The sequence below is a fragment of the Podarcis cretensis genome (genome assembly GCF_951804945.1).
Source record: "Podarcis cretensis genome assembly, chromosome: 14".
Lineage (NCBI taxonomy): Eukaryota > Metazoa > Chordata > Lepidosauria > Squamata > Lacertidae > Podarcis > Podarcis cretensis.
This window is the reverse complement of record NC_137183.1, coordinates 46,256,372-46,279,488: the sequence shown is the minus strand read 5'-3', so window position 1 is coordinate 46,279,488 and position 23,117 is coordinate 46,256,372. Positions and strand designations below refer to the sequence as shown.

The 23,117-nt window shown below is 44.1% G+C and overlaps 2 protein-coding genes across 2 annotated transcripts in view; both read left to right on the top strand.

Moving 5' to 3' along the window:
• The window catches only part of MYH16 (myosin heavy chain 16), a 63,867-nt gene extending 62,392 nt beyond the window's left edge, over positions 1–1,475 (top strand). The window contains exon 44 of the mRNA XM_079953663.1: positions 1,085–1,475. The gene's annotated coding sequence lies outside the window, so the exon portion shown is untranslated. The remainder of the gene's footprint in view (positions 1–1,084) is intronic.
• Positions 1,476–10,248: 8,773 nt separating this feature from the next.
• ARPC1A (actin related protein 2/3 complex subunit 1A) lies at positions 10,249–22,307 on the top strand. The gene is made up of 9 exons (XM_079953952.1): positions 10,249–10,351; positions 10,963–11,067; positions 15,192–15,414; positions 16,112–16,219; positions 17,108–17,320; positions 17,825–17,900; positions 18,889–19,082; positions 19,991–20,081; positions 21,915–22,307. Exons 1-9 carry the CDS (start codon positions 10,288–10,290, stop codon positions 21,951–21,953), a joined length of 1,113 nt encoding a protein of 370 aa, XP_079810078.1. The 5' UTR covers positions 10,249–10,287; the 3' UTR covers positions 21,954–22,307.
• The last annotated feature ends 810 nt before the right edge of the window (positions 22,308–23,117 follow it).

Below are 23,117 nucleotides of genomic sequence, written 5' to 3'. Positions count from 1 at the left end.
CCAATCAGTTGTTGCATTCTAGGATCCTACCAGCCTAATAGGCTGATTAACTTCCTCCTGGAGCCTGATTGGTCTTTTCCTGCAAGCCAATCAGTTGTTGCATTCTAGGATCCTACTTGCCTATTGTTCTAGGATCCAAGCCACTTGGGCTGGCAACTTTTTGGGGACAGGGCTCAAGGTCCCTCTTAGCTAACCCGAAGTAGGTGTGACCCCCCCCCCATCTTCTCTCACCCGCAGTCTTACATGGGCTTTTATGCTCAGTTCAACTCCTTCTCAGATGATCTGCACAGATCAACTGAGCAGGAGGATCATTAGGAACACAAGAAGAGGCTTATCTAGTCCAGCATCCTGTTCTCCCCGTGGCCAATCGGATTATTATTATTTATTAAATTTGTATCCCGCCCTATACCCTCAGGTCTCAGGGCAGCTGCAACATCAAATCACAATATAAAAACACAAAACACATGATAAAAACAGAAAACAACCCAATAAACGCCTCCCCAACACATTTTGAAAGGGCACTGCTCTGCTTTGACTGCATGACCCTCCAACATTTCTCCGGTGAAAATAGGGACGTCCCATTCCATAATGATGATTCTACTATTTATACCCCACACATCTTATTGAGTTGCCACAGCCACTCTGGGCAGCTTCTAACATATATAAAAACACAATAAAACATTAAACATTTTTTAAAACTTCCCTATGCAGGATTGCCTTCAGATGGCTGGGGGGGTCAGATAACTCCATACCCTCCAACGTTTCTCCAATGAACATAGGGGCATCCTAAGCAAAAGCAGGACTTTCTGGGATCAAATCAGAAACTGGGCTGGTTTCTCTAAATCAGGGATGTCCCTGGAAAATAGGGACACTTGCAGGGTCTGTGACTGTCCATGAATCAGGATCTTTTTCTGTATTCATAGATCACCAAAGAATTGTGGAGTTGGAAGGGACCACGGGAGTCATCTAGTTAAACCCCTTATTCCACTGGCTCTTGTTTGTTTGCCCCTTCCGTGTTTGCCCTTCTGCTCTCCCTCCTATCCTTTTGCAACTGACGTTGTCCCAACTGTGCTTAACTTTGCAGGCGGATCGACAAAGCATCTCCATGCAGCTGCCTCTTCCAAGATGGCTTCCCTAGTGAGGACTGGAGCAGCTTAAGGCAAAGGAAAAGAGACCCGCAGAGAAAAAGACAGAGGGGAAGTTGGAAGTTAAAAGAATGGGGAGGAATGGGGGATATCAAAGCATCCGCCATATACAGGAGCTTGAAACCCCATCTCTTCTCCCAGAGCATATTTTCTTTACCAAGAAGGTTATACTGATATGTTTTCTGAGTTGGAGCGAGTCTGTTCTCCAGGTACCCTGCTTGCATTTTCATGTCAACGACGGAAAATGTTACGAAGGCGAGGCCTCAGCTGTCTCCTGCAAAATAGTCCTGAATGCATAGTCTTAATAAAGCTTAATCCCATAGAAAACAACCTTGGTGAGCTCTTATTCTTTCTTTCCACGACTGCGCATGGATATGTTGGTTTAGCAATGATTCTGAAGAGAGGAACTGTTTGCTTTTCTTGATTTGTATCCCGCCCTTTAAATAAACGCCCGGGGCAGCTTATGATACAAAATAAAGGGTGCATCAAATACTTAAATAAAATACTTAAAAATGCTACAGATAAGGGGAACCTCTGGCCCTCCAGACACTGTGGAACTACAATTCCCATCAGCCCAGCAAGTCAGGGATGAAGGGAGTTCTAGCTCAGAAAGATCTGGAAGGCCAGAGGTTCCTTGCAGTGGTACCTTGGTTTTTCGAGTGTAGTCTGTTCCAGAAGACCGTTTGACTGCTGGAACGTTTGAAAACCAAGGCGCAAAGGGTGGTCTGCAGAAAACAGGAAAAAATAACATGTACACACACGGAAGCCATTCGACTTCTGGGGAACGTTTGAAAACGGAAGCATTTACTTCCGGGTTTTCGGCGTTCGAAAACCAAAACGTTCAGCTTCTGCGGCGTTTGAAAACCAAGGTACCACTGTACCTGCTTCACATGTCTATTCAGAAAGAAGTCAGTGTGAGATAAATACAGCTATGCGGGTTTTCCGAGAATGAGAACATTTTCTGGGAGGGGAAATGCTATCCAAATTAGGGTGATTTGCCGAGTGTAAGTTGTTTTAGGGGTTCTTCCCCCCTGATGCTATATATAGAATGACAGACTCTCCCCGCTCACTAGGCCCTGTTACCTCTTCAGCTTCCTACACCTCCTCCTCCCTCTGACCATGCATTGTCCCACCGCCCAGTGGCGTAGCGTGGGTTGTCAGCACCCGGGGCAAGTAATTTGCGCCCCCTAACCCGTGGATTTGCGCCCCCTAACCTGTGGATTTGCCCTAACCCCAGATGTTGCGCCCGGTGCGGCCGGCACCCCCTGCACCCCCCACGCTACACCACTGCCACCGCCATTCCCAGGGCTCTGATTTTTCTTCCTCTGGGGGTTCCCCAGCTGGTTCCCCCCACCATTTCTCTGCATCCAACCAATCCATGTCACCATTTATCTTTTCCACGCTTCATTCTAGCAACCTCTCCCGTTCTTAGAGAAACAAAGCTAAGTGGGAAAGTTGAGAGGTTACCATAAAATATTTCTGGCCAGGTAAGATTTACTGCATTATATATTCCTGCTTGGGGTGAGTAGAGGAGATACCGCTCCGAAGTGTTTCACTTTCCCCACAAACAAAGACCTCTTGGAAAATAATACTGTATTCACATGGCACTGTGTTCCGTTCATGCATTTTTTAGTTGCAAAGCTTTTAATCTGTAAAAACCTTTAAAAAACATCCCTTCTGCCACAAATCAATGCAGAAACAGGGCAGTCATTCATGCTCTCACCTAGTGTGCTATCAATGCCCAATTCTGCAGATTTATCTGGAGAATTAAAGATGGCCATCCTTATGTGCACTTGCTTAGGAGCAGGGATGGGCACTAAAAACAAAGGCTTTTATTTAATTCAGTAGTTCTTGCACCCAATGAAATGTATGTAAGACAGCATAATTCTATATGCAGGCGTAAGCTCTGAAATTCAGTTGGGCTTGCTCTCAAGCAAGTGTGTTTAAGATCTGAAAACTCTTCTTCTTTAGCAATCACTCATAGCCGAGTAAGGTTGTCTGATTTTAACAATGTGACAGTAGAGGCTAATTCTGGATCAACATGTCTGTCCATAGTGGGGACATTGATTTCTAGGTGGGAGTTGATCATGGTGTGGATTTGCCAAGCGTGCCTTCCTCTTAGCATGTTTCTGTTGGAATCGGGGTGGGGGTGGGGGTGGGGTTGAAAGGCCAGTTGGCTCAGCCCCAGCTGGAGCATCTCCCCTCAGCCTTGCCACTGCGGGGATTCATAGACCTCTGCTCCGACGTGCATCAGCAACTCAAGCTTGCAGACTTGAGCACACTTTACTCAGCACTGTAAACTGCACAACAGAAGAGGCTTGAGGCTGTAGACACATACTAAACTATGCATTTATTATACATAAATCAGGACAAAGAAACATGTCGTCTCTCCTTGCCACTTCTCGGAGTGAGACTAAAAACAAAAGCAATATAGAGCGGAAGTTCCACTCAACGCCAGCCATCTGTGCTGGAATGTAAACAGAAATGTGACACGCAACAATCCCATGTTGGCAGCAAAGGACAGAATGGAATTCCCAACAGTTTCTCCCTTGCGTCTTGAGTTCGAGTATCTTCAAAGCCTGTGACACCTTTGGTAAAGGCTGTTCTCCAATTGAAGTGCTCGCAGACAAGTGTGTTCCCAATTGCTGGTGTTTAGCAGTTCGAAAGCAAGTCGAAGTACCCCAGAGTCGGTCACGACCGGACCTAATGGTCAGGGGTCCCTTTACCTATACTACATTTTGATGTTGGGATGATGTTGAGAAAGATGGAGGGCACAAGGAGAAGTGGACGAGATGGTTGGATAGTGTTCTCAAAGCTACCAGCATGAGTTTGACCAAACTGCGGGACGCAGTGGAAGACAGAAGCGCCTGACGTGCTCTGGTCCATGGGGTCACAAAGAGTCGGACACGACTAAATGACTAAACAACAACAATACTACATTTTTAAAATTTTGTCTTGTCTTTAAACCTCTTTTGTTGACCACCACCATTACACTTTCCATTTTTGTTTGGAATAAGTAGTTGCTTTGGAAGACCATAATCAGGCATCCGCACAACATGACCAGTCCAACGAAGTTGATGTTGAAGAATCATTGCTTCAACACTGGTGATCTTTGCTTCTTCCAGTACATTGATATTAGTTTGCTTGTCTTCCCAAGTGATGTGTAAATTTTTTTGGAGACACTGTTGATGGAATTTTTCGAAGAGCTGGAGATAGTATTTATAATAATAAATAATAATGATGATAATAATTTATTATTTATACCCCGCCCATCTGGCTGGGCCTCCCCAGCCACTCTGGGCAGCTTCCATAGAAACCAAAAATACAGTAAAATATCACACGTTAAAAACCTCCCTGAACAGGGCTGCCTTAAGATGTCTTCTGAATGTCAGGTAGTTGTTTATCGCTTTGACATCTGCTGGAAGGGCGTTCCACAGGGCGGGCGCCACTACCGAGAAGGCCCTCTGCCTGGTTCCCTGTAGCTTTGCTTCTCGCAATGAGGGAACCGCTAGAAGGCCCTCGGCGCTGGACCTCAGTGTCCGGGCAGAATGATGGGGGTGGAGACGCTCCTTCAGGTATACTGGACCGAGGCCGTTTAGGGCTTTAAAGGTCAGCACCAACACTTTGAATTGTGCTCGGAAACGTACTGGGAGCCAATGTAGGTCTTTCAAGACCGGTGTTATATGGTCTCGGCGGCCGCCCCCAGTCATCAGTCTAGCTGCCGCATTCTGGATTAGTTGTAGTTTCCGAGTCACCTTCAAAGGTAGCCCCACATAGAGTGCATTGCAGTAGTCCAAGCGGGAGATAACCAGAGCATGCACCACTCTGGCAAGACAGTCTGTGGGCAGATAGGGTCTCAGCCTACGTACCAGATGGAGCTGGTAAACAGCTGCCCTGGACACAGATTTGACCTGTGCCTCCATGGACAGCTGTGAGTCCAAAATGACTCCCAGGCTGCGCACCTGGTCCTTCAGGGGCACAGTTACCCCATTCAGGACCAGGGAATCCTCCACACCTGCCCGCCTCCTGTCCCCCAAAAACAGTACTTCTGTCTTGTCAGGATTCAACCTCTATCTGTTAGCCGCCATCCATCCTCCAACCGGTCCATGTTTCACAAGCATACCATAAGGTTGGTAGTACAATAGCTTTGTAAACAAGCATTTTGGTTTCCCTGCGAAATGTCCAGAGTTCTAGGAGAAACATGACTAGAGCCAATGGATGGCAGGGAAGTAGGAGAAACTTCTGAACTGACAGAGCAATTCAACAGTAGAACAGTCTGCCTTGGCTCCTCCTGTGCTTAAGCAGGGGGTAAGGTGGCCATCTGGCCAAGGACACTGTTGAGATATCCATGAACTGATCAAGAGATTGGATTGATCAACAAGATATCTGCCTTGCAATGCAGCCCCTTTGCAGGTTTACTCCAAAGTCCCACGGAACTGAATGCAAAGGTTCATCCTATGTCCTGCCGTGTTCAATGAGGCCCCCAGAAAAGTGGGCATGAGATTGTCATGAGTTGACCCAAGGGTCATCTAGTCCAACCCCTGCAATGCAGGAATCTCAACTAGATTGTACATGACATGTATGAGAAACGAGATGAGATACATTCCTCTCCTCCAGGCAGCCACACCACCCATTTTGCACCCAACTGGGACTGAGCCAAGCAGCCTCCTTGTCAACCCCCCCCCCCCCATCTCTTTTCTGCACTTTAGCAAAAACTCTCCCCTCTGCCTTTTTCTTTTATTTATGTCACAGTTTGTTTGGGGGGGGGGGACTCCGTGTTTTACAGAAAAAGAAGTATAGAATTATTACTAAAAAGTTTACAACCAGATTTCAAAACATATAAAGTGTAAATTATTATTATTAATAATAATAATATTTCTACTCCGCCCATCTGGGCTTCCCCAGCCACTCTGGGAGGTTTATAGTATAAATAAAACATAGTAAAACAATAAAACAGAGTAAAAAGAAATTAAAACACCTACAAACTTTCGGAACTTCTAGATAGGCTTATCTAAACAAGAATGTTTTCAGCAGGCGCCGAAAAAAATACAGTGAAGGCGTCTGATATCAAGAGGCAGGGAGTTCCACAGCCTTCACGTGCGGAGCGGGTGCAATATAGCACCTGCCTGCGCAAGCGCACTACGAGGAAGCGCTTTCCGAACCACCTACTCCTAACTGCGCAGGCGCAGTGAAAGACCCGCCTCTTCCAAGGAAGCCGGCTTGCTTGACTTGCTTGGTTGCCTCTTTCCCACGGCAGCGCCTCGGCGCAGGCGCAGTAAGTGAATGCAGCCAGGGCTTCCAACCTTGTCCGAACCCAACACTCAGCGCAGGCGCCGTGAGCGAGCGAGGCCGCTCCGTCGACCGTTGGTGACGCATGCGCCTTCCGAGAGAGGCGCTCCGGGAGCGCGTTGCGCAGGCGCGCGGGGGCCGGGCCTGTGACGGAGCCGGGCCCTTGCTTGGCGGCCGCGCCTTCCTCGCATTCCCTCAGAGAGCGCCGCTCGGAGCGGAGTCGCGTTGACTGGCCAGAGTCCGCGAGCCGCCCCCGGCCCCCGCACCCCGCCGCTTTCCTCAGGCCCGGACGGTGAGTGAAAGGGGAAGAAGGGGTTAATTTCCTTTGGTTTCCCTCTTCCCTTCATCCTAATTAAAGGGGGGGGGCGCCTCCTTTGGGCTGTGGGGAAATTGGGGTGGGGGGGAAGAAGATAACCTCCTAGGCCCTTCTCCCCACCCCATTATGGGAACAGTAATTGGGGGTAGGGGGTTGCCATTAAAACAATGCTGCAATAATAATAATAATAATTAATTAATAAATTAGTAAATGAATCTGTATGTATTTATCATGTTTATTTTATTGCATTGAATTCTTATGCATTTCCTGCTGCTTTTTCCATTGACCTCACTGCAAGGTGTGTATTCGTTCTCTGCCCCCCCGTCCCCCCCCTCACAGCAAACCCTTAATTCATTTCATTTACAGCCCCTGCCCTGAAACAGCTGACAGCAGACAGAAGGCAACCCAGAATGCAAAATATTGGAATAATCTTAAGCGGCAAAACACGGCATATTTATCTCAAAATAACGCGAAGCAGGCCAGAGCCCTGTTCACATCAAAACAGTGCTGTGATAGCATAAAGCTTGCAATCCTCTGCAAATACGTCTGGGAATAAGCAGCACTGAATATGACAGGGTTTGCTTCATAGCCACACTCGAAGCAGCTTACGAAATTGTCTCACAGAAAAAGTCACATCCAAGTCTAGTATGACGAATGGAAATAACACTTTGCCCCTCTAGTGCCAGGATGATTCAGGTAGCATTTCCTGCTCTCATCCCTGGTGTTGTTTGGCCTCTGCCTACTAGGTAATAAGGCTGGGCTCTCATTCTGCCAGTCTGCCCATACGGGCAACTGAGAGGTTCACTATGTATTGATTTGTCATTGTTCTTTTTCCTAGTAAATGGCCGTTTCTGCAACAGGTACATGGAGGGAGGCGTCACCTGGGCATCTCTGAGCACAGGCACGTTGCATCTCCCCTTTATGGCAGCCCTGTTGATGAGGGTGCCAAAGGTGGAGGGCAGCCTTTGTTTCAGCATCATCACAATGTCCTTCTAATGCAGGGATTGTGTTCATTGTTGTGATTGGAAGAGCTGAATAGTCTTAGTAAGAAGACAAAGAACTTCTCTCTTTATTTCCTGTTTGAGAAGAAATCTAGGTTGTCTTAAGAGAAATGGGTTTTGGCTTCCAAATTTTTGTAGAAGTAAAAGGCGCTAATGGAGTCAGCTTAATATTTGCCAAGCTTTAAATCAAAGTGTCTATGGAACTGACACTGTTACAGGTGTCACATAATAGCTGTTCCGCATTTGTAAGAATTTTATATTTTAAGTGTAGAAGCGTCCACACTTTGGAACTCCCTGCCTATTGAGAACAGGCGAGTCACCTTCACTGTACTCTTTTTGGCACCTGTTAAAAGATACATAGAATGTTGATGTGTGGTTTAGTCTCTTTTTAGTTTATCACTGACTTTTTTTGGGAATGTTTTACATAGCTGTTTTTATCAGTAATTTTATTCTATTCTTTTTGTAAACTACTTTGAGAATCAAGCAGTGTATAAATTTATGAAATAAAGCGATCTACAATGGATTCTTCCTGTGATGGAATTTTTAGTGAGCTGAGTTGTACCTTACACTTCAACTGTTGTCAATGTTATGCATGTTTACCATGTTCAGAAAAGCATCCACATCAATTTCCACTCCAAATAAAAACCCACCTCCCCCAGTGGCATTTCTTCCCAGCTGAAGCCATTCTTCATTAGGAAGTAATATAAAAATCCTGATTTGGATAGCTGGTATTGTGGTGAGATGAGCTTGGATTTTAAAAATCTCATAATGTTGGTGGAGGTGAGATTTGTGAGATATGGAAAGCAACACATCTGTGTGGCAACAAGGAAGAGTACTTTTTTGGTTATCACCATCTTTTGCATTCTTTTGCCTTTTGCATTCTGCCCCAGGTGGTGACACTGACATCTTTTTGACACCAGATTAACACCTTCCTCTTCACCCAGACATTTGCTGGAGTTTCATCCACTTGGGTCAAGGCTTTATGTTACTGCCATTCTGGGTTGCAGATAAGTTTCTCTGCCTCCACCCCAGGAAGCTGGTGTTTTATGCTTTGTATATCCAGCCAATTGTTTAAATTTTCATTGTGGTGGTTTTCAATATTTTTTGCTTTCAATATTTTTTATGCCCCGAGCTTGATTGATTGTGAGTTGCCTAGAGATTGGCCTCAGTTAGATGTTGTTGGTGGCATCTGTCTGCAGAGACAATGGAGGAGTGCACTTTCAGGAGTGAAGTCAAACCATTAGAGAGTTGCAGCACCTGCTGTGGCTGTAGAGACTGATATGGGAGGACATGTTTAATTGCAGGTGGGGCAGAAGAAGGCGTCCGGTTTTGCTGCTATAGTTGCACCATGACTAACAAACTAAACATGGTGTATTTATCTGGTATTAGCATCAAAAAGGGGAATGCAGGTGAACTGAACTTTATGTTCACCTTTGTTACTTCACCGCAGTTAGTTTGCCCTAGTGACTCCCCCCCCCCAAAGGTAAGAAAAAGGAGGGATCAGCTGAATGTCCAAATCACCCAGCAATTTCCAACTAACACTAAGGTGATTTGGGAAAACTATATCTTTAACTGGAAATAATTACAGTAGCTTTAAAAGCAGTATATTTTGGCTTGGTATTTTGGTGTTTCTGTGATTCCATTGCAGGTGATGAACTGTTAGGGTCTTTTTATATTTTTTAAGTTGATTTATTATTGAGTTTCTCTTTGCTTTCATTTGTTTTTGTCTTTGCCTGGATTTTTACTTTGCTCGGCACCTTTGTCTAGCAGCCAGTGGGCGTGGATGTGGATGATAGCATTAGTGTTTTCCTTCAATGCATATGATGGAAAAGTGGTTCCTCAAAGTGTGGGTAACCCTTGGGAGAATAGTGATGTAGTTGTGCAGAAGTGTAGGTTGGTTGGGGTGGGGAGCTGCAAATTTTGATAATTTTAGATGACTTAATTGTTGCACCCATTATGCTGTGGTTTCTGTGCACATTCCAAGCCATAGGAGTCATTGATTTGACATACACATTAAGATGATTCAGTTTTCTTACCTTTTAAGATGCAGTCGCTCAGTGGAATATGCTGGCTATGAAGCTACATTTAGTTTTCTGCCCTACTCATGACAGGTCTTTTGTCTCCTAACTTAAGCTTCTGCATACTGAGGTTGCTGAATGAATAATGCCAGTATAAGTTTCCCATTTAAAAGTTGGCACGTCCTGTAAATGTGTGTGGTCTTGTGAGTTTCTTATTCTGTCTTCTTAAGCTTGGATGGAATTAAGTTCACTTAGAAACTCAGTGACCACATGCACAAGTGAGGGTGCAGTAGTATCCAGATGTTGTTGACCTGTGTCTCCCATCATAAATGATGGTTGGCCATGCTGGCTGTGACTGATGGCAGTTGGAGTCCAGCAACATCTGAAGGGTCACATTCCTGTCTTAGCAGCATTTAGTATTGGATGAATACAAAAGTGGGCAACATCAACTTTAAAACATTTCTGCTTATTCCTTTCAGCTTCATCCCTCGACGCTTTAAGATCATTCCTTGTTCAGAATGTCTCTACACCAGTTCTTACTAGAGCCAATAACCTGTCACGCCTGGAACAGGGACCGAACTCGTGAGTGTTGTCTTAATTCATGTGACTTCATATCTGACAATAAACTGGTGCAGAAAAGCCAGCTTGGCTGCAGAATACACATAGCTGGATGACTCTTTACTGAAAGAAACTCATGTTGCCAATATCTTAGGTTCAGTATAAAGATTTTGGATTATCTTCATTTGGCCCACTAATATTGGGGCTAATCAAAACGAGTGCCCTGTAATTTCATCACAATGGCAGGCTTTTTTGGAGGGGGGGAGCATTTCCCCATAAAAGCAGTGAATAAGGTTGTTTAATCTTTTCACCACCTGCAACGTCCAGCCCCTGAGTCATTTCCCCCTCCATGTAGTTGAGCCCTTAAAGTACTCTTCCTTTTCTCACAGGCATTTGGTGGCCTGTGTTTGCCTGTGACTGGATTATATTTCTGCTTCTGCTATTTTATGGGTTCTGCTTCTGTGCCATTGCTTTAGATTTTTCCTATTTTCAGTTTACCATTTTTATGCCAAGTGCATTTTTTTGTTGGAAAGACTCCTCACAAGTTTCATGAATATGCTATGATTATGATTTTGAATCTTTCTTTCTTAAAAATAGAATTATTTCTTATACTAATCAATTCATCCTCTTGGCAGAGATTGCCATTAGCCCTAATAATCATGAAGTTCACATCTATAAGAAGAGTGGGAACCAGTGGGTGAAAGCTCATGAGCTCAAAGAGCACAATGGACACATCACAGGTAAGAGAATTGTCAGCTGCAGCTTTGAATATTGGGCCTTTGAATATTGCAAGAGTCAACCGCATCTAGTGAGGAAGTCAACCTGTTTAATTGCTTCTTCTCATTTTGAATAAAACAATACAGTTGCCATGCTGTGATTTTAGCTATGTCCATCCAGGTGATTCTCTTAGAAACACTTATCAATTGCTGTCAAAAAGGGTTTTGCCTGGGGACCGGGAGTTATTTTCATGGATTTGTACCCCATTCCAAAGTAAAAGTTTGTTTCAGTTGTTCTTATGAACTATTTAAAATTTCTTGTGTGTGCCACTTTGTGAATGGAAGTTGAAAAGCAGCATGTATATTTTGTAAATACTTAAGATGCTGTGGAAGAATACCTTGCATACCTAGGATGCAGATGTGCACTTCTGCAGCTACTGACATTTTTCACATTAGACTCTATCCCTGCCTGTTTATCTAGACACCTGCTTCTCCCTGAGGGATATTTGAATTGGAGGCTGGACTTCCATGCTACCTCTGATGCTCTTTCAGGTGCATCACACACTCTTGCTGGCCAGCAGATTCCTATAACAGCAAACTTGTCTGGAAGCGGTGGTATCAGACAGTAAATGATGAGCACTACTGTAGCATTGGGTTATAGTAACTCTTGTTCTCTAGGAAGCCATTTTAGCAGCAAGAGAACCCAACACTATGCTGCCTCCTTAACTCTCCTTAGCATTCAAGGAAAACTGATAAGTGAAAAGGTAATACAAAACAAGCAATTAAAAGATGTCTGTTTACTGTACATGAAACCTTAACATTAATATTCTGTGATATCTGAGTTTAAATTTGTGTTTTAAAACAACCTGGCTTTCATTGGCATGCATTGTTAATGCATTTCGTGCAGTTTTTGTACATCTTCGTTGTGCCACGATTCTGCATATTGTAGGCTAACCTCCCTCCAAGGATTATTGTGACACAGAATTGGTATATGCCCACATAAGCAACCCTGAGCTTCTTGAAGGGAAGGATTTGGCACAGTAGGTATAAAGAGGCTGATAGAAATACAGCGTTGGTGAAGGAGCTCTGCACTGTAATAATTTATCACAAGGAACCATTGTGGAGCTTTTATGTTGTGTGCAGAGGGAGAGTATTGGCTTAGTTTATACTGCAGGAAGATGTGGGAGAGCTGTCCAGGACTCACATTTAAATGGCTATCTTTAGATCTGAAATAGCATCTTGCTGAGGCAGATGGATTTGTTCCATCACCCAGAGCACCATTGCACTAGCTATACCTGACTTTTATTTTGGGATTCTCTTTCTAATACAAAAGGAGGAAATCTTTTAGCTAACTGGAAAGCTCAGGTTCTAAAGCACAGTGACTTGAGGTGGGTGGGGGATGCACAGCACATTTGCAAACATAACTTCTTTGCCCACCAAGCGTACTCAGTCCACATTGGGGTGTGGGTGTGTGTTTGTATGTCTGCAAACCTTGGTGTTCCCGTGAACCTGTTGATTCCTCTGTCTTGTGCATAGATGCTGCCAGTTTGTCTACGTAGTAAAAATCCCCACTTGGAGAATGAATTCACTACAGTGGTGCCCCGCAAGACGAATGCCTTGCAAGACGAAAAACCCGCTAGACGAAAGGGTTTTCCGTTTTTCGAGGCGCTTCGCAAGACGAATTTCCCTATGGGCTTGCTTTGCAAGACGAAAACGTCTTGCGAGTCTTGTGAGTTTTTTCCCTTCCCCCCCCTTTTTCTAAGCCGCTAATAGCCACTTAGCCGCTAAGCTGCTAATAGCGCTAATCCACTAAGCCGCTAATAGGGATGCTTCGCAAGACGAAAAAACCACTAGACGAAGAGACTCGTGGAACGGATTATTTTCGTCCTGCGAGGCACCACTGTATTAGTATCCTAAGGAAGATATAAATATAATTCTCTCATTTGATATACGGTAATCTGTTGTTAGAAGGCTCAAGCAGCAATAGCAGGCATGCACTTAGAAATGGATGCAGTTTGAGTCCTAAAGGCAGGTAGGATCCAATAAGAAATGGTATATTGGGTGAACTGTGCAGACAGGGAAACAGGAACACAGAAAGCGGCCTTTTATTGGTTCAGATCGTCAGTCCATGTCGATCTGTGGTGATTGGCAACAGCTCAATGGTCTCAAGCAAGGGTTTTTCTGCTGTACTTGTGGATTAAGCTTGGGAACTTCAGCAAGAAAAACATTTACTCCTCCCCTGAGCTTTGGCCCTTTCCCCAAAGGGTTGCAAATAATTCATCTTCATTCCTGCTCAGAAACATTTTCATATGACTTACTATCTTACACTAGCAATATTTATTGTTGGTTCTTTAAAGCTGTAGCATTGGAAACTAATTTGAGAATTAGTTACCATCATATCAAGAGTATGCTTATTTACATTGTCATTTGACACCCTGTTTGCATTGGTCATATGTAGTTGAAAACCAAACATTGTAAAACGTTTTTGAAAGCCCATGAATAAAGTTGCAACTGTTCAGGTATTGCAACCACAGTACTTTGCTGAGACCAAGCTCCTCCTAGAGCTCTGAATTTGCAGGGGGAGAACTGGATGCTACAATAACTTGTGTTTTTGAATCAAAGAAGTGGTTCTTGGAACCCAGAGGCAGGAGTTGTCTAAATTCTGCTTTGATAAAGGCCCAGCTATTTCTTTATAGACAGTGGTTTGAGAGAGGCATCACTCTTTCCATACAGACTCCTTTTGCCCTTTGCAGTGTCCTTGTTAGCGTGTAATGCAAAACGAAACCATGGCTTAGCATGAACAAGTAAACATGCAGGCTCCCAAAGAGGAGAGGGTGTATCTTTTCATCTATTCAGGCTCATGGTTTAGCTCTTTCCAGACAAGCCACAAGCTGTAACCAAGGTTTGTCCTTGGCTTCCAGCTTGTCTGGGCCACTAATATGACTTAGATTGGCGTACAAGCAAATTGCTCGCAATCCCCTCTCTGGGAGCACAATAAGTCTTCGTTCAACTTCATGTTACATGCAAAGTGGGCCAGTGTGTTGAATACATAAAGCTGTTTTGTAGAGATGAGTCTACTGTACACATTGCAACCAGGAATCCTTTTTTCAGACTACCTTCAACTCTGAGAAAGTCTCCAGTCTGAGATATTTCCCAATAAAACCTTTCATTGGGATTTGCTTACATGATTAGGAGGAACAGAGGAGTTTGTAAGATGGTTATTTCAGGCCCGTTAGTTGCCGGTTCATTTCAGGATTGTTTATACTGTCCAGGAATTTGAGGGTTCTATTCATATCCTTTCTTCTGGAGCAAGTTGTCATTGCCATAAATTTGAAGCTTTCCCACCTCTCGCTTAAATGTCCCATCATGATAAAAATGGATCATGGGTGCTCTCTTAACAGTTCCAGCCATTCAACAGCAATACAGTATGTGCTTAGAGAAGTTACTGAGTGGCAATTTGATGGCTACAAAACACCTTTTCGTTATAGACTCACTAAAGTCATAGCCACTGTGACTTTTAGCAACATTGTGAAGCTGACCTATTTGAAGTTGGATTTCAGCTAGTGGCAGAATAAGGACTTCAGCTGTATGTTAACCGTACATTTGCTTTAATTCTGTTCAGTTTGAGTGGGGTTTTTATGCTCCCATAATTGTTTCTGTCCATGACTCTTCCAAGGTAGGATGGACTTGAAATCTACAGCATATGAAAGGTGTTCTTCTGGTTAAATATTTGATATTGGCAAAGCAAGAAACATGGCGCTTTGTTCATTCTGTTTTTATGTGACAGCCTCCAAATTAGCCTTGGATCACATAAATCCAGGCATGCGATCATATAAACTTACATATATAAAACAACAACACCAACTTAACCATGGATGATTTGAAGACAGAGGCTGTACTGATCTTAAAATGGTGACTTAAAGTTAAAGTAGTGGATTACTAGCTCCTGGTTTGAGGACACCTTAAAGGGACCTGATTCAGCAGCTTTGCTAAAACTAAGCAGGACTCGGAAGTGTCTGGAAGCCACCTGGAGTTCTATCATGGAAGAAATGCAGAATAAAAATGTAATGACTAGGAGGTGGTAGGATTGCAGTGTGTGATTAATGAGATGTGGCATCAAAGAAACAAAACTGTATTCAAACTTGCAGGCATTGACTGGGCCCCCAAGAGCGACCGCATTGTCACTTGTGGTGCTGACCGTAACGCTTACGTCTGGAGTCAGAAGGACGGAGTGTGGAAGCCAACACTGGTGATTCTGAGGATCAACCGAGCAGCCACCTTTGTGAAGTGGTCTCCTTTGGAGAACAAATTTGCTGTTGGAAGTGGAGCTCGACTCATATCTGTGTGCTACTTTGAGTCTGAAAATGACTGGTGAGTCGCCAATGCAGATTGCTTCTCTTCTCATTCCTCAGCTTGCTCCGGCAGTGACAAGCTTAACATATAGTTGGTTGGTTGTCAGTGAGATCTTAAATTCTGAGGCTTCAGTGTCTAAATCTTTTTCTCCTCTACATTATTTTAAAGGGTGTGAAACCATTTTGAGTATCCATCTCATCATGGCAACAAGCCAGAACATTGCAGGGTAGCTCTGTGTGTTCAAAGCCTTTCATTACATGCTTGAGAATGGAAACAATTCTGTTGCTTTTACTTGAGAATGTAAATGGGTTCTGCTACTTTCAGTATGACAAGAGTTTCAAACACCTTGCTAATGTTACTTTTGCAGCCAGTAGCTAACAAGTTATCTGTAAAACATCTGTCTTTAATAAGCTTAATTACTTCAACAGTTCAGTTGCTCTCCTTTAAAAGGCCCATTATTTGTGGAAAAAATACTGTATATTTCCGTGTATAAGACTATATTTCCCCCTATTTTTTTCAAGTTTAAAATTGGGGGTCGTCTTATACACGGATAGTGCATATGGGGGATTTCTTTATTTGGAGTCCCAAAAAATAGGGGTTGTGTTATACATGGGGGCATGTTATACACGGGAAAATACGGTAAATTTTTGCACAGCTGTTTTAGTGCTGAAGCAACAATTACAAGTTCCTTACTGATTTTTCTCCTCCCCTCCAGGTGGGTGAGCAAGCACATTAAGAAGCCCATTCGCTCCACTGTCCTTAGCCTAGATTGGCACCCCAACAATGTTTTGCTTGCAGCTGGATCCTGTGACTTCAAATGCAGGTGAGAGAATGCAAAGCACTTTTGGAAGTGGATTTGGGTGACTGTTCAAACTGATTAGCAGCAGCTCTTTAACACCCTGCATGTCCAATGGCTCTGTCAGCAGCAGATGGGAAGACTGCAGCAAGAGGCAGCAGTGAAAAGGTGACCAAATTTGGGAGAAGGGTTTGGATAATAAGTATTCCAGTATATGGCAAAGAGTACGCCGACATGGCAGCCATCAGGTCAACCTACTTTGACAGGTACTGCTCTTGCGATGTCCAGAGCAATTCTGTGCTGCAGATGTAAACAATAGGAGTTCATGCTCAAAGTGGGAACTGTCGCACATGCCTTTTCTGAATTCACTTCCGGGTGTGAAAGGGTTGGTGAGTGTCAGCCATGTTGAGTTGGTGTAGTTGATGTCCATAATCCAGATTGGGAATGTATCAGTTTACATCTTGATCGCTCTCATACCAAAATGGAACAATGGGACCTGTGGAGGTGGAACTGCAACCATAGCACCACACCCCATGCACAAGCTGGCACCTCTTCTGCAGTTTTCTCTTTGGCACTACAGCCCCTGGGTTGGGGAGTCTGCCTGTTTTAGTGTCACATGTCAGCCTTCCTGTGGCCTGCTGCTTGCACTCTGCCTCTCTACTTGGCCTCTAATTATCTTGGTAGACATACCTCATTTATATAGCTATTAATAAGAAATATAAATTAAACCAAACACTGCAATATGTTAAATGTTTACAGAGACTGCTGTTAATTTCATTGGGAGAGCTTTACTTGAGGCTAGCTTGCTGACATTGATAGTTGAGTTGCCTATGAAATTAGCAATTTCATTTCTGCACAAAGGTAGGCTTGAGTCCCACCCCCCCTCCTAATTCCCTCTTCTGCCTCTGTTTGCAGAGTATTTTCAGCTTACATTAAGGAAGTGGATGAGAAACCGGCCAGCACACCCTGGGGATCCAAAATGCCCTTTGGGCAGCTGATGGCTGAATTTGGTGGCGCAGGAAGTGGTGGTTGGGTCCACAGCGTCAGTTTTTCCGCCAGCGGCAACCGCCTGGCCTGGGTCAGCCATGATAGCACTGTGTCGGTTGCAGATGCCTCCAAAAACATGATGTAAGTAATGTAGCAGAATCTTAGGGTGAGTTTCCTTGACATGGTGATCATAATCTTCCTACTTCCATGCAGTAATGCGCTGATGTATATTTGCTCAGCACATTTAACTTATAGGCCAGGGATGGGGAACTTTTGGCCCTTCACATTTGCTATGCTGTAGCTCCATCTTCCCTGACATTTGGCCATGCTGGCCGGGGCTGATGGGAGTTGGGAGTCCAGCAACAACTATGGGCTATAGATTCCCCATCCAGGCCATGGGCAGCTGGTATCCTGGTTGTAATGCTCGATAAGTAGGGACTGGGATGAATGTACAGCCTAATATCAGAACTAATTGTCTGGTTCATACTTTAACAAACGGTATCAAAATTGCCTAGCCAAGTGAGCCAAGGCAGTCATGAAACTGGGTAATAATGCCAGATTCTGTCCTAACCAGCTGGTAAGAGGGGTACTTTTTATGAGATTTCTGTGTGATGCATCTTTAACAAGTGATCTTCTTGGGTTTAGGATCTCGCAACTGAAAACAGAATTCCTCCCATTGCTGAGTGTGTCGTTTGTCTCGGAGAACAGTGTGGTTGCTGCTGTAAGTGCCTTCTGTCTTTGACTAGCATCATTTTTTTTAGGGACAACTGTCGTTGCAAAGACTTAATGTTACGTTGCTGATGCTTCTTACTAGTTGCTCTGTTCAAAAGCCTTGATTTCTTGATTGCTTCCCGATTATTGTACAGATACAGTATTGCCTAATCTAAAGCAACTTCAGATTTTCCTAGGCACTATGTGTGTAGATATGTTTGTGTGCAATGAACAAGCATTGCCATTTTTGTCACATTCACATGTTGAGCCCATTTGTTAAGCAACCTTGAACAATTATAGCTTCACAGCAGCCTCAGTGAAATGCATACATGTATGTTGGTTTATTTATCATTCCACTAGCAGCCTTGTGCATGGCATTTCTCATTCAAAAAGAATCAGTGGCTAAAATCAGTGTAGTTTTGAAATGTTCAGCCCACCATGTTGATTGAAAATGGTATCCAGTTTGTGTTCAAACATAGACAAAAACCTGCTCCTTGGTCACCAGAACTATCATGCAAAATTTGGTTATGGCATCCTAAGCATTGACCAAATACATAATGGGCAAACAACTTTCCAAAACACATGGTAGATTTATTTATAGTCTGCCTTTCCTTTAAAGAGCTTGAGGTGGTGTATGTTGCTGTTCCCCACCCATTTCATCCTCCCAGCAGCCCTGTGGAGTAAGTTCTGCTAAGAGACAATGTCTTGCACAGAGTCACTAAGTGAGCTTCATGGCTAAATGAGGATTTGAAACTGGGTCTCCCCTAGTCCTAGTCTGACCTCTACACCTCACTGGTGAACTGCAGGAAGGTTTGTTGTTGTTGTTTGAGGTGGGGGCGTTCTTCATGGAAGTTATTTCTGTGTAGGAAAGTTGTAACCTTTGAAGCTGCCCTTAGAGTGAAGACTTAAGCTTTTTAAAAGAAGGTGGCCAAGCTGAAGCAAGTAATTGGTAGTAGGTTTGGAGCACCAGCTAGACACATTCTGCTGATTTGTTACAGGGCCATGATTGCTGCCCGATGCTCTTCAACTGTGACGACCGTGGTACCCTCACCTTTGTCTCCAAGCTGGACATTCCCAAGCAGAGCATACAACGCAATATTTCAGCCATGGAACGTTTCCGCAACATGGACAAGAGAGCCACTACAGAGGATCGCAACACTACTCTGGAGACGCTGCATCAGAACAGCATCACGTAGGTGGCACAGGGCTCAAGCTGCAGCCTACCTGGCCTTGAAACTTGTAGAGTCTGTTACTTGTATTATTCCAGCATCACAGGAAGAAGCATTGCAGCTCCCCTCCGTCCTGCGCTGCCAGGTAACATGAGGAGCCTTGGACTGTGCTCTTCCCCACTTCAGATAACTTGGCCATTCCTGATGTGGGAAGGAGCCCCCATGAGAATGTTAAGTTCCAGGTCAAGATGCACATGTCAAAAGGTGATGAACGCTGCTAGATCAGCTGAAATGCCCATGGTAGTCCAGCATTCCTGTTTTCACAGTGGCCAACCAGATGCCTTAGGGGAAGCCTACAAGCAGAACCTACAAGCAACAGCACTCTCCCCACTTGTGCTAACCAGCTCCTGGTATTCAGAGGCATGCTGCCTCCTGCGCTGTAGTAGAACATAGCTTAGTAGCCATTGATAGCTTTATCATCCCTTCCCCAGTAGTTTCTCTACCTCACCTGATTCTCAGAGGTATATTGCCTCTTTACATTTAGTGATCAACAGAAGATGCTACCTTGTGGTACTTTATTTCTCCACAAGTGTGCCATTGCAAGTAGCAAAGTGTGAAACCCACAATAAAATCAGTTCCACAAGCCATGGGTAGCAAAGACCATTTTTTATTCCAGCACGTTCTTTTCTAGATGCTTCTTTTAAAATATAATTGGCTTCTGTTTCTCCTTTGTATTGCTTTTATATTAGCTTATTAATGTGTTTTAGTGTTTTGGTCATTTATAAATATAGCTTGGTTAGATCACTGTGACCAGGAAGGGAAAAAATGATTTGCATTCTGTTTAACACAGCACAAAATGTCCAGTGCTAGTGTATTGGAATAAGCCTGTTTACTCCTTCAGGGATTAAAGCTGTCCCTTTTCTCCTTGCAGCCAAGTGTCTATTTATGAGGTGGACAAACGAGATTGCCGCAAGTTCTGCACCACTGGTATTGATGGAGCAATGACCATCTGGGACTTCAAGGTCTGTTTTGACAACACTGCCCACACCAAATTAGCACTCTGCAACCTTGTTAATATCTTGTAGGCCAGCACTAGGGTTAATCGTTTTAATAATAGGGACCTGGGGATACTGTTGTCAAACTTTGGGGGCATTGTCCCCAAATGACTTATTTGGCAGATGGGGCTACTCAAGACTAATTTTGTTAAACGGGGTCATTTCTGTCCCTTTTAGGAATTTTGGTAGTGCTTTGTTTGTCCTCCATCCCCTCTCTGCTTGGATTTTTGCAATAATCCAGCTGTGGCTAGGACTGGGGGCGAAGCCTTGGATCCTAAGAAATCAATTTAAGGAAATGAATAGAAGAAAAATTTCCCATCCACCCAATTTTGGATGATTCTCCTGCACCCTGTTTCACATGGTTCAATAAGGCCCCCAACCCCAGAGAGAGGTTTTTCAGGGTCACAACTGGCTGCGGGGGGGGGGGGGGAGGGCAAGAAAAGGATATGTAACTCCTGCTATGAACTTCCTTAAGTTCTTAATAGAAGAACCTGCTGGTTAAGGCCAATGTCCTGTTCTAACTGGAAGTACTGTGCATTCCACAGTATGGTTTGCCTGCAGAAGGTCCCAGGTTCATTCCCTGGCATCTTTTACAGTAAGTGATGTGGAACACCTTTGCCCAATACTCTGCAGTTTCTCTGCCGGTCAGAGTAGATGGACAAACAGTATTAAGACAGCTTCCCATGTAGGTCCTCTGGTTTCCCTACACAGCAGGCTGCTGGAGGATCACAAGGTCACTGAAAGCTGTGCTGCATGCACGGAGGAAAGTGTACAAAACAGCGCATGGTGTTTCTTCTCTCGTTTCCTGTTCTTGCAATAGAGTGCTGAATTGGGGGGGGGGGGGGCTTAAATGAATTTTGCTTAGCATGTGCAACCTTCCTGTCATTTCCTTTCACTGCCCAGTAGGTGTCTCTGTCTCATCAGCGTCTCCTGAGATTCCAGTGTCTAGAGAGGAAGACTTGAAGTTGGGGGACTGGAGGCTAATATTTCCTACCATGGCTTTGCACAGCCGTAGTCCTCAGGCCATGACTGTGTTAAATGGCATGGCATACTGACTCCTATGTTGAATGGCAGACATTTGCCACTTTTGAGTTGTCTCCAACTGCTCCGAGCAGACTCATTTAGATGATTAGACATGACTGTTTGCAACAATTCATATGAATTTTTATTTTAAATTTTTTTTTTTAAATTCAGTTTATGTACTGCCCTTTATGAAAAGATCCCAGGGGAGTGTACAACATTAAAAAAATGTCTTAAATAGACAGCATAATAAAAAATAATAATCATAATAGCAGCGGTAAGGTGCTATCCTAACCATGTCTACTCAGAAGAAAGTCCTTTTGAATGCAGTGGGGCTTACACCCAAGAAAGTGGGGTTAGGACTACAGCTGTAGTTGGGGCTGCACAAAAAAACTTCCCAATAACTTGTGCACCGCAAAAGGCTGAATTCTCACATTCTGTGTTTTTTTCATTTTGCCCCAAAACTGTAGAGGGGCAAAGAGCTAGCTAGGTAGGCATTGAAGCCCCCTTACTATTGGTAACCACAGAAAAGTCTTACTCATATTCTCTCCCTCCTGCCCCCCTTTTATGGGTTCTGAAATTTCAGCAGGTATTTCCTGCACGCCTTTGAGCACATTTTCTTACTCATAGGGACTAGGAAATTCTGACCTCCTTGCTTTTTAATAACAGCAGAGTGTCGCAACTGAATTTTGTGCCCAGGATTCTGTTCTGCACTCCCATGGAACTGCAGCTTCCCCCCAGCAGCCATGGCTAATGGTTTCTCTCTCTCTCTCTTTCTAGACATTAGAGTCCTCGATCCAGGGGCTGCGGATCATGTAAATCTGGCTCTCTGTTCTCTAGCAAGACAACTCGTTCTGGCACCTGCACAGACTTGAAAAGGGATGGTGAAGATAGGTCACTTTTTGAAGCACTGAGAAAATGACGACTTGGTGGATTTTTTTCCTTTTCCTTTTCATCCCCCAATTTTGGTGAAATGTGTTGGTTTGAAAATCAGCTGTGATTGTGGTATATATTTGGCTTTGTTTTTATTATTATTATTGGTTGTTTCATTCCATTCTTTGCCAAAGCTGCTCCTTAAAATAGTTTATTGCAGGAAGTATGAATCACTAACTTAAAAGGGGAATTTTGTGTAAACATGTCTGCTAGAAAATAAAATTTTAAACAAACTCCAAATGTTCTCTTTGAAATTCCTGTGTACATATAATCCAGTGGAAGAGATTCAGAATGGCATGAACTATGTGACATGAAATGCATAACAGTCCCTTGTTTTTCCCATCTTTCAAAATGTCAACGGGTGGGTGGAGTGCAGGAAGATAGCACAGAGAAAAGGGGTCTAAAAATCCTCCCCCAGTCTGCTGTCCCAATTCAGCTCCTATCACCCCAAGCTAACATGGCTGATGGCCAGGGATGTAAGGAGCTGGACCCAGTGTTGGGAAAGAGTGATTAGCTTATGGCATAATAATATGGCCTAGATAGTGCTGTGCCATGAAACCTCTATCTGCTTATCTCCATGTGTTAGTTACATCACTCTGAGTACTTTTGGTTTGCATTTGCTCAATGATACCTTCACTTTGCTCAGTGATAGAGCATCTTCTCTGCATTGCAAAAGGCCCCAGCTCAGTCCTTGGCATCTCCAGGTAAGGGTTGGGAGAAAACTCTTATAATTCTGGAGAGCGGCTACTAGTCAGCGTTGACCTTACTGAGCTAGATTGATCTGACATTGTAGAAGGCAGCTTCCTGTATTCTTAAAGGCACAGCTAATCACCTCTACAGTGGAAAGGGCTGTGTGCAAACTGCCTTTTGGTGGGCCGCCTCTACTTAGGGGCCTTGGAGCAGTAGTCCTCCAAGTAGATGTTGGTTGCCCTTTTAATTTCCCACAAAACCTAGTGTAGCACTGTTCCGGGGCATTGGGGGAAATTCTGAAATGGAAGCTAGGCCCTGCAGCGAAAAAGGGGGAGGCAGGGCCACTCTCACTGATGGGCC

Coding starts and splice junctions, on each gene's coding strand:
- ARPC1A (XM_079953952.1), top strand. CDS start 10,288: ATGTCTCTACACCAGTTCTTACTAGAGCCAATAACCTGTCACGCCTGG. Junction 15,415..16,111: donor TTTGAGTCTGAAAATGACTG/GTGAGTCGCCAA, acceptor CCTCCCCTCCAG/GTGGGTGAGCAAGCACATTA. Junction 20,082..21,914: donor TGACCATCTGGGACTTCAAG/GTCTGTTTTGAC, acceptor CTCTCTTTCTAG/ACATTAGAGTCCTCGATCCA.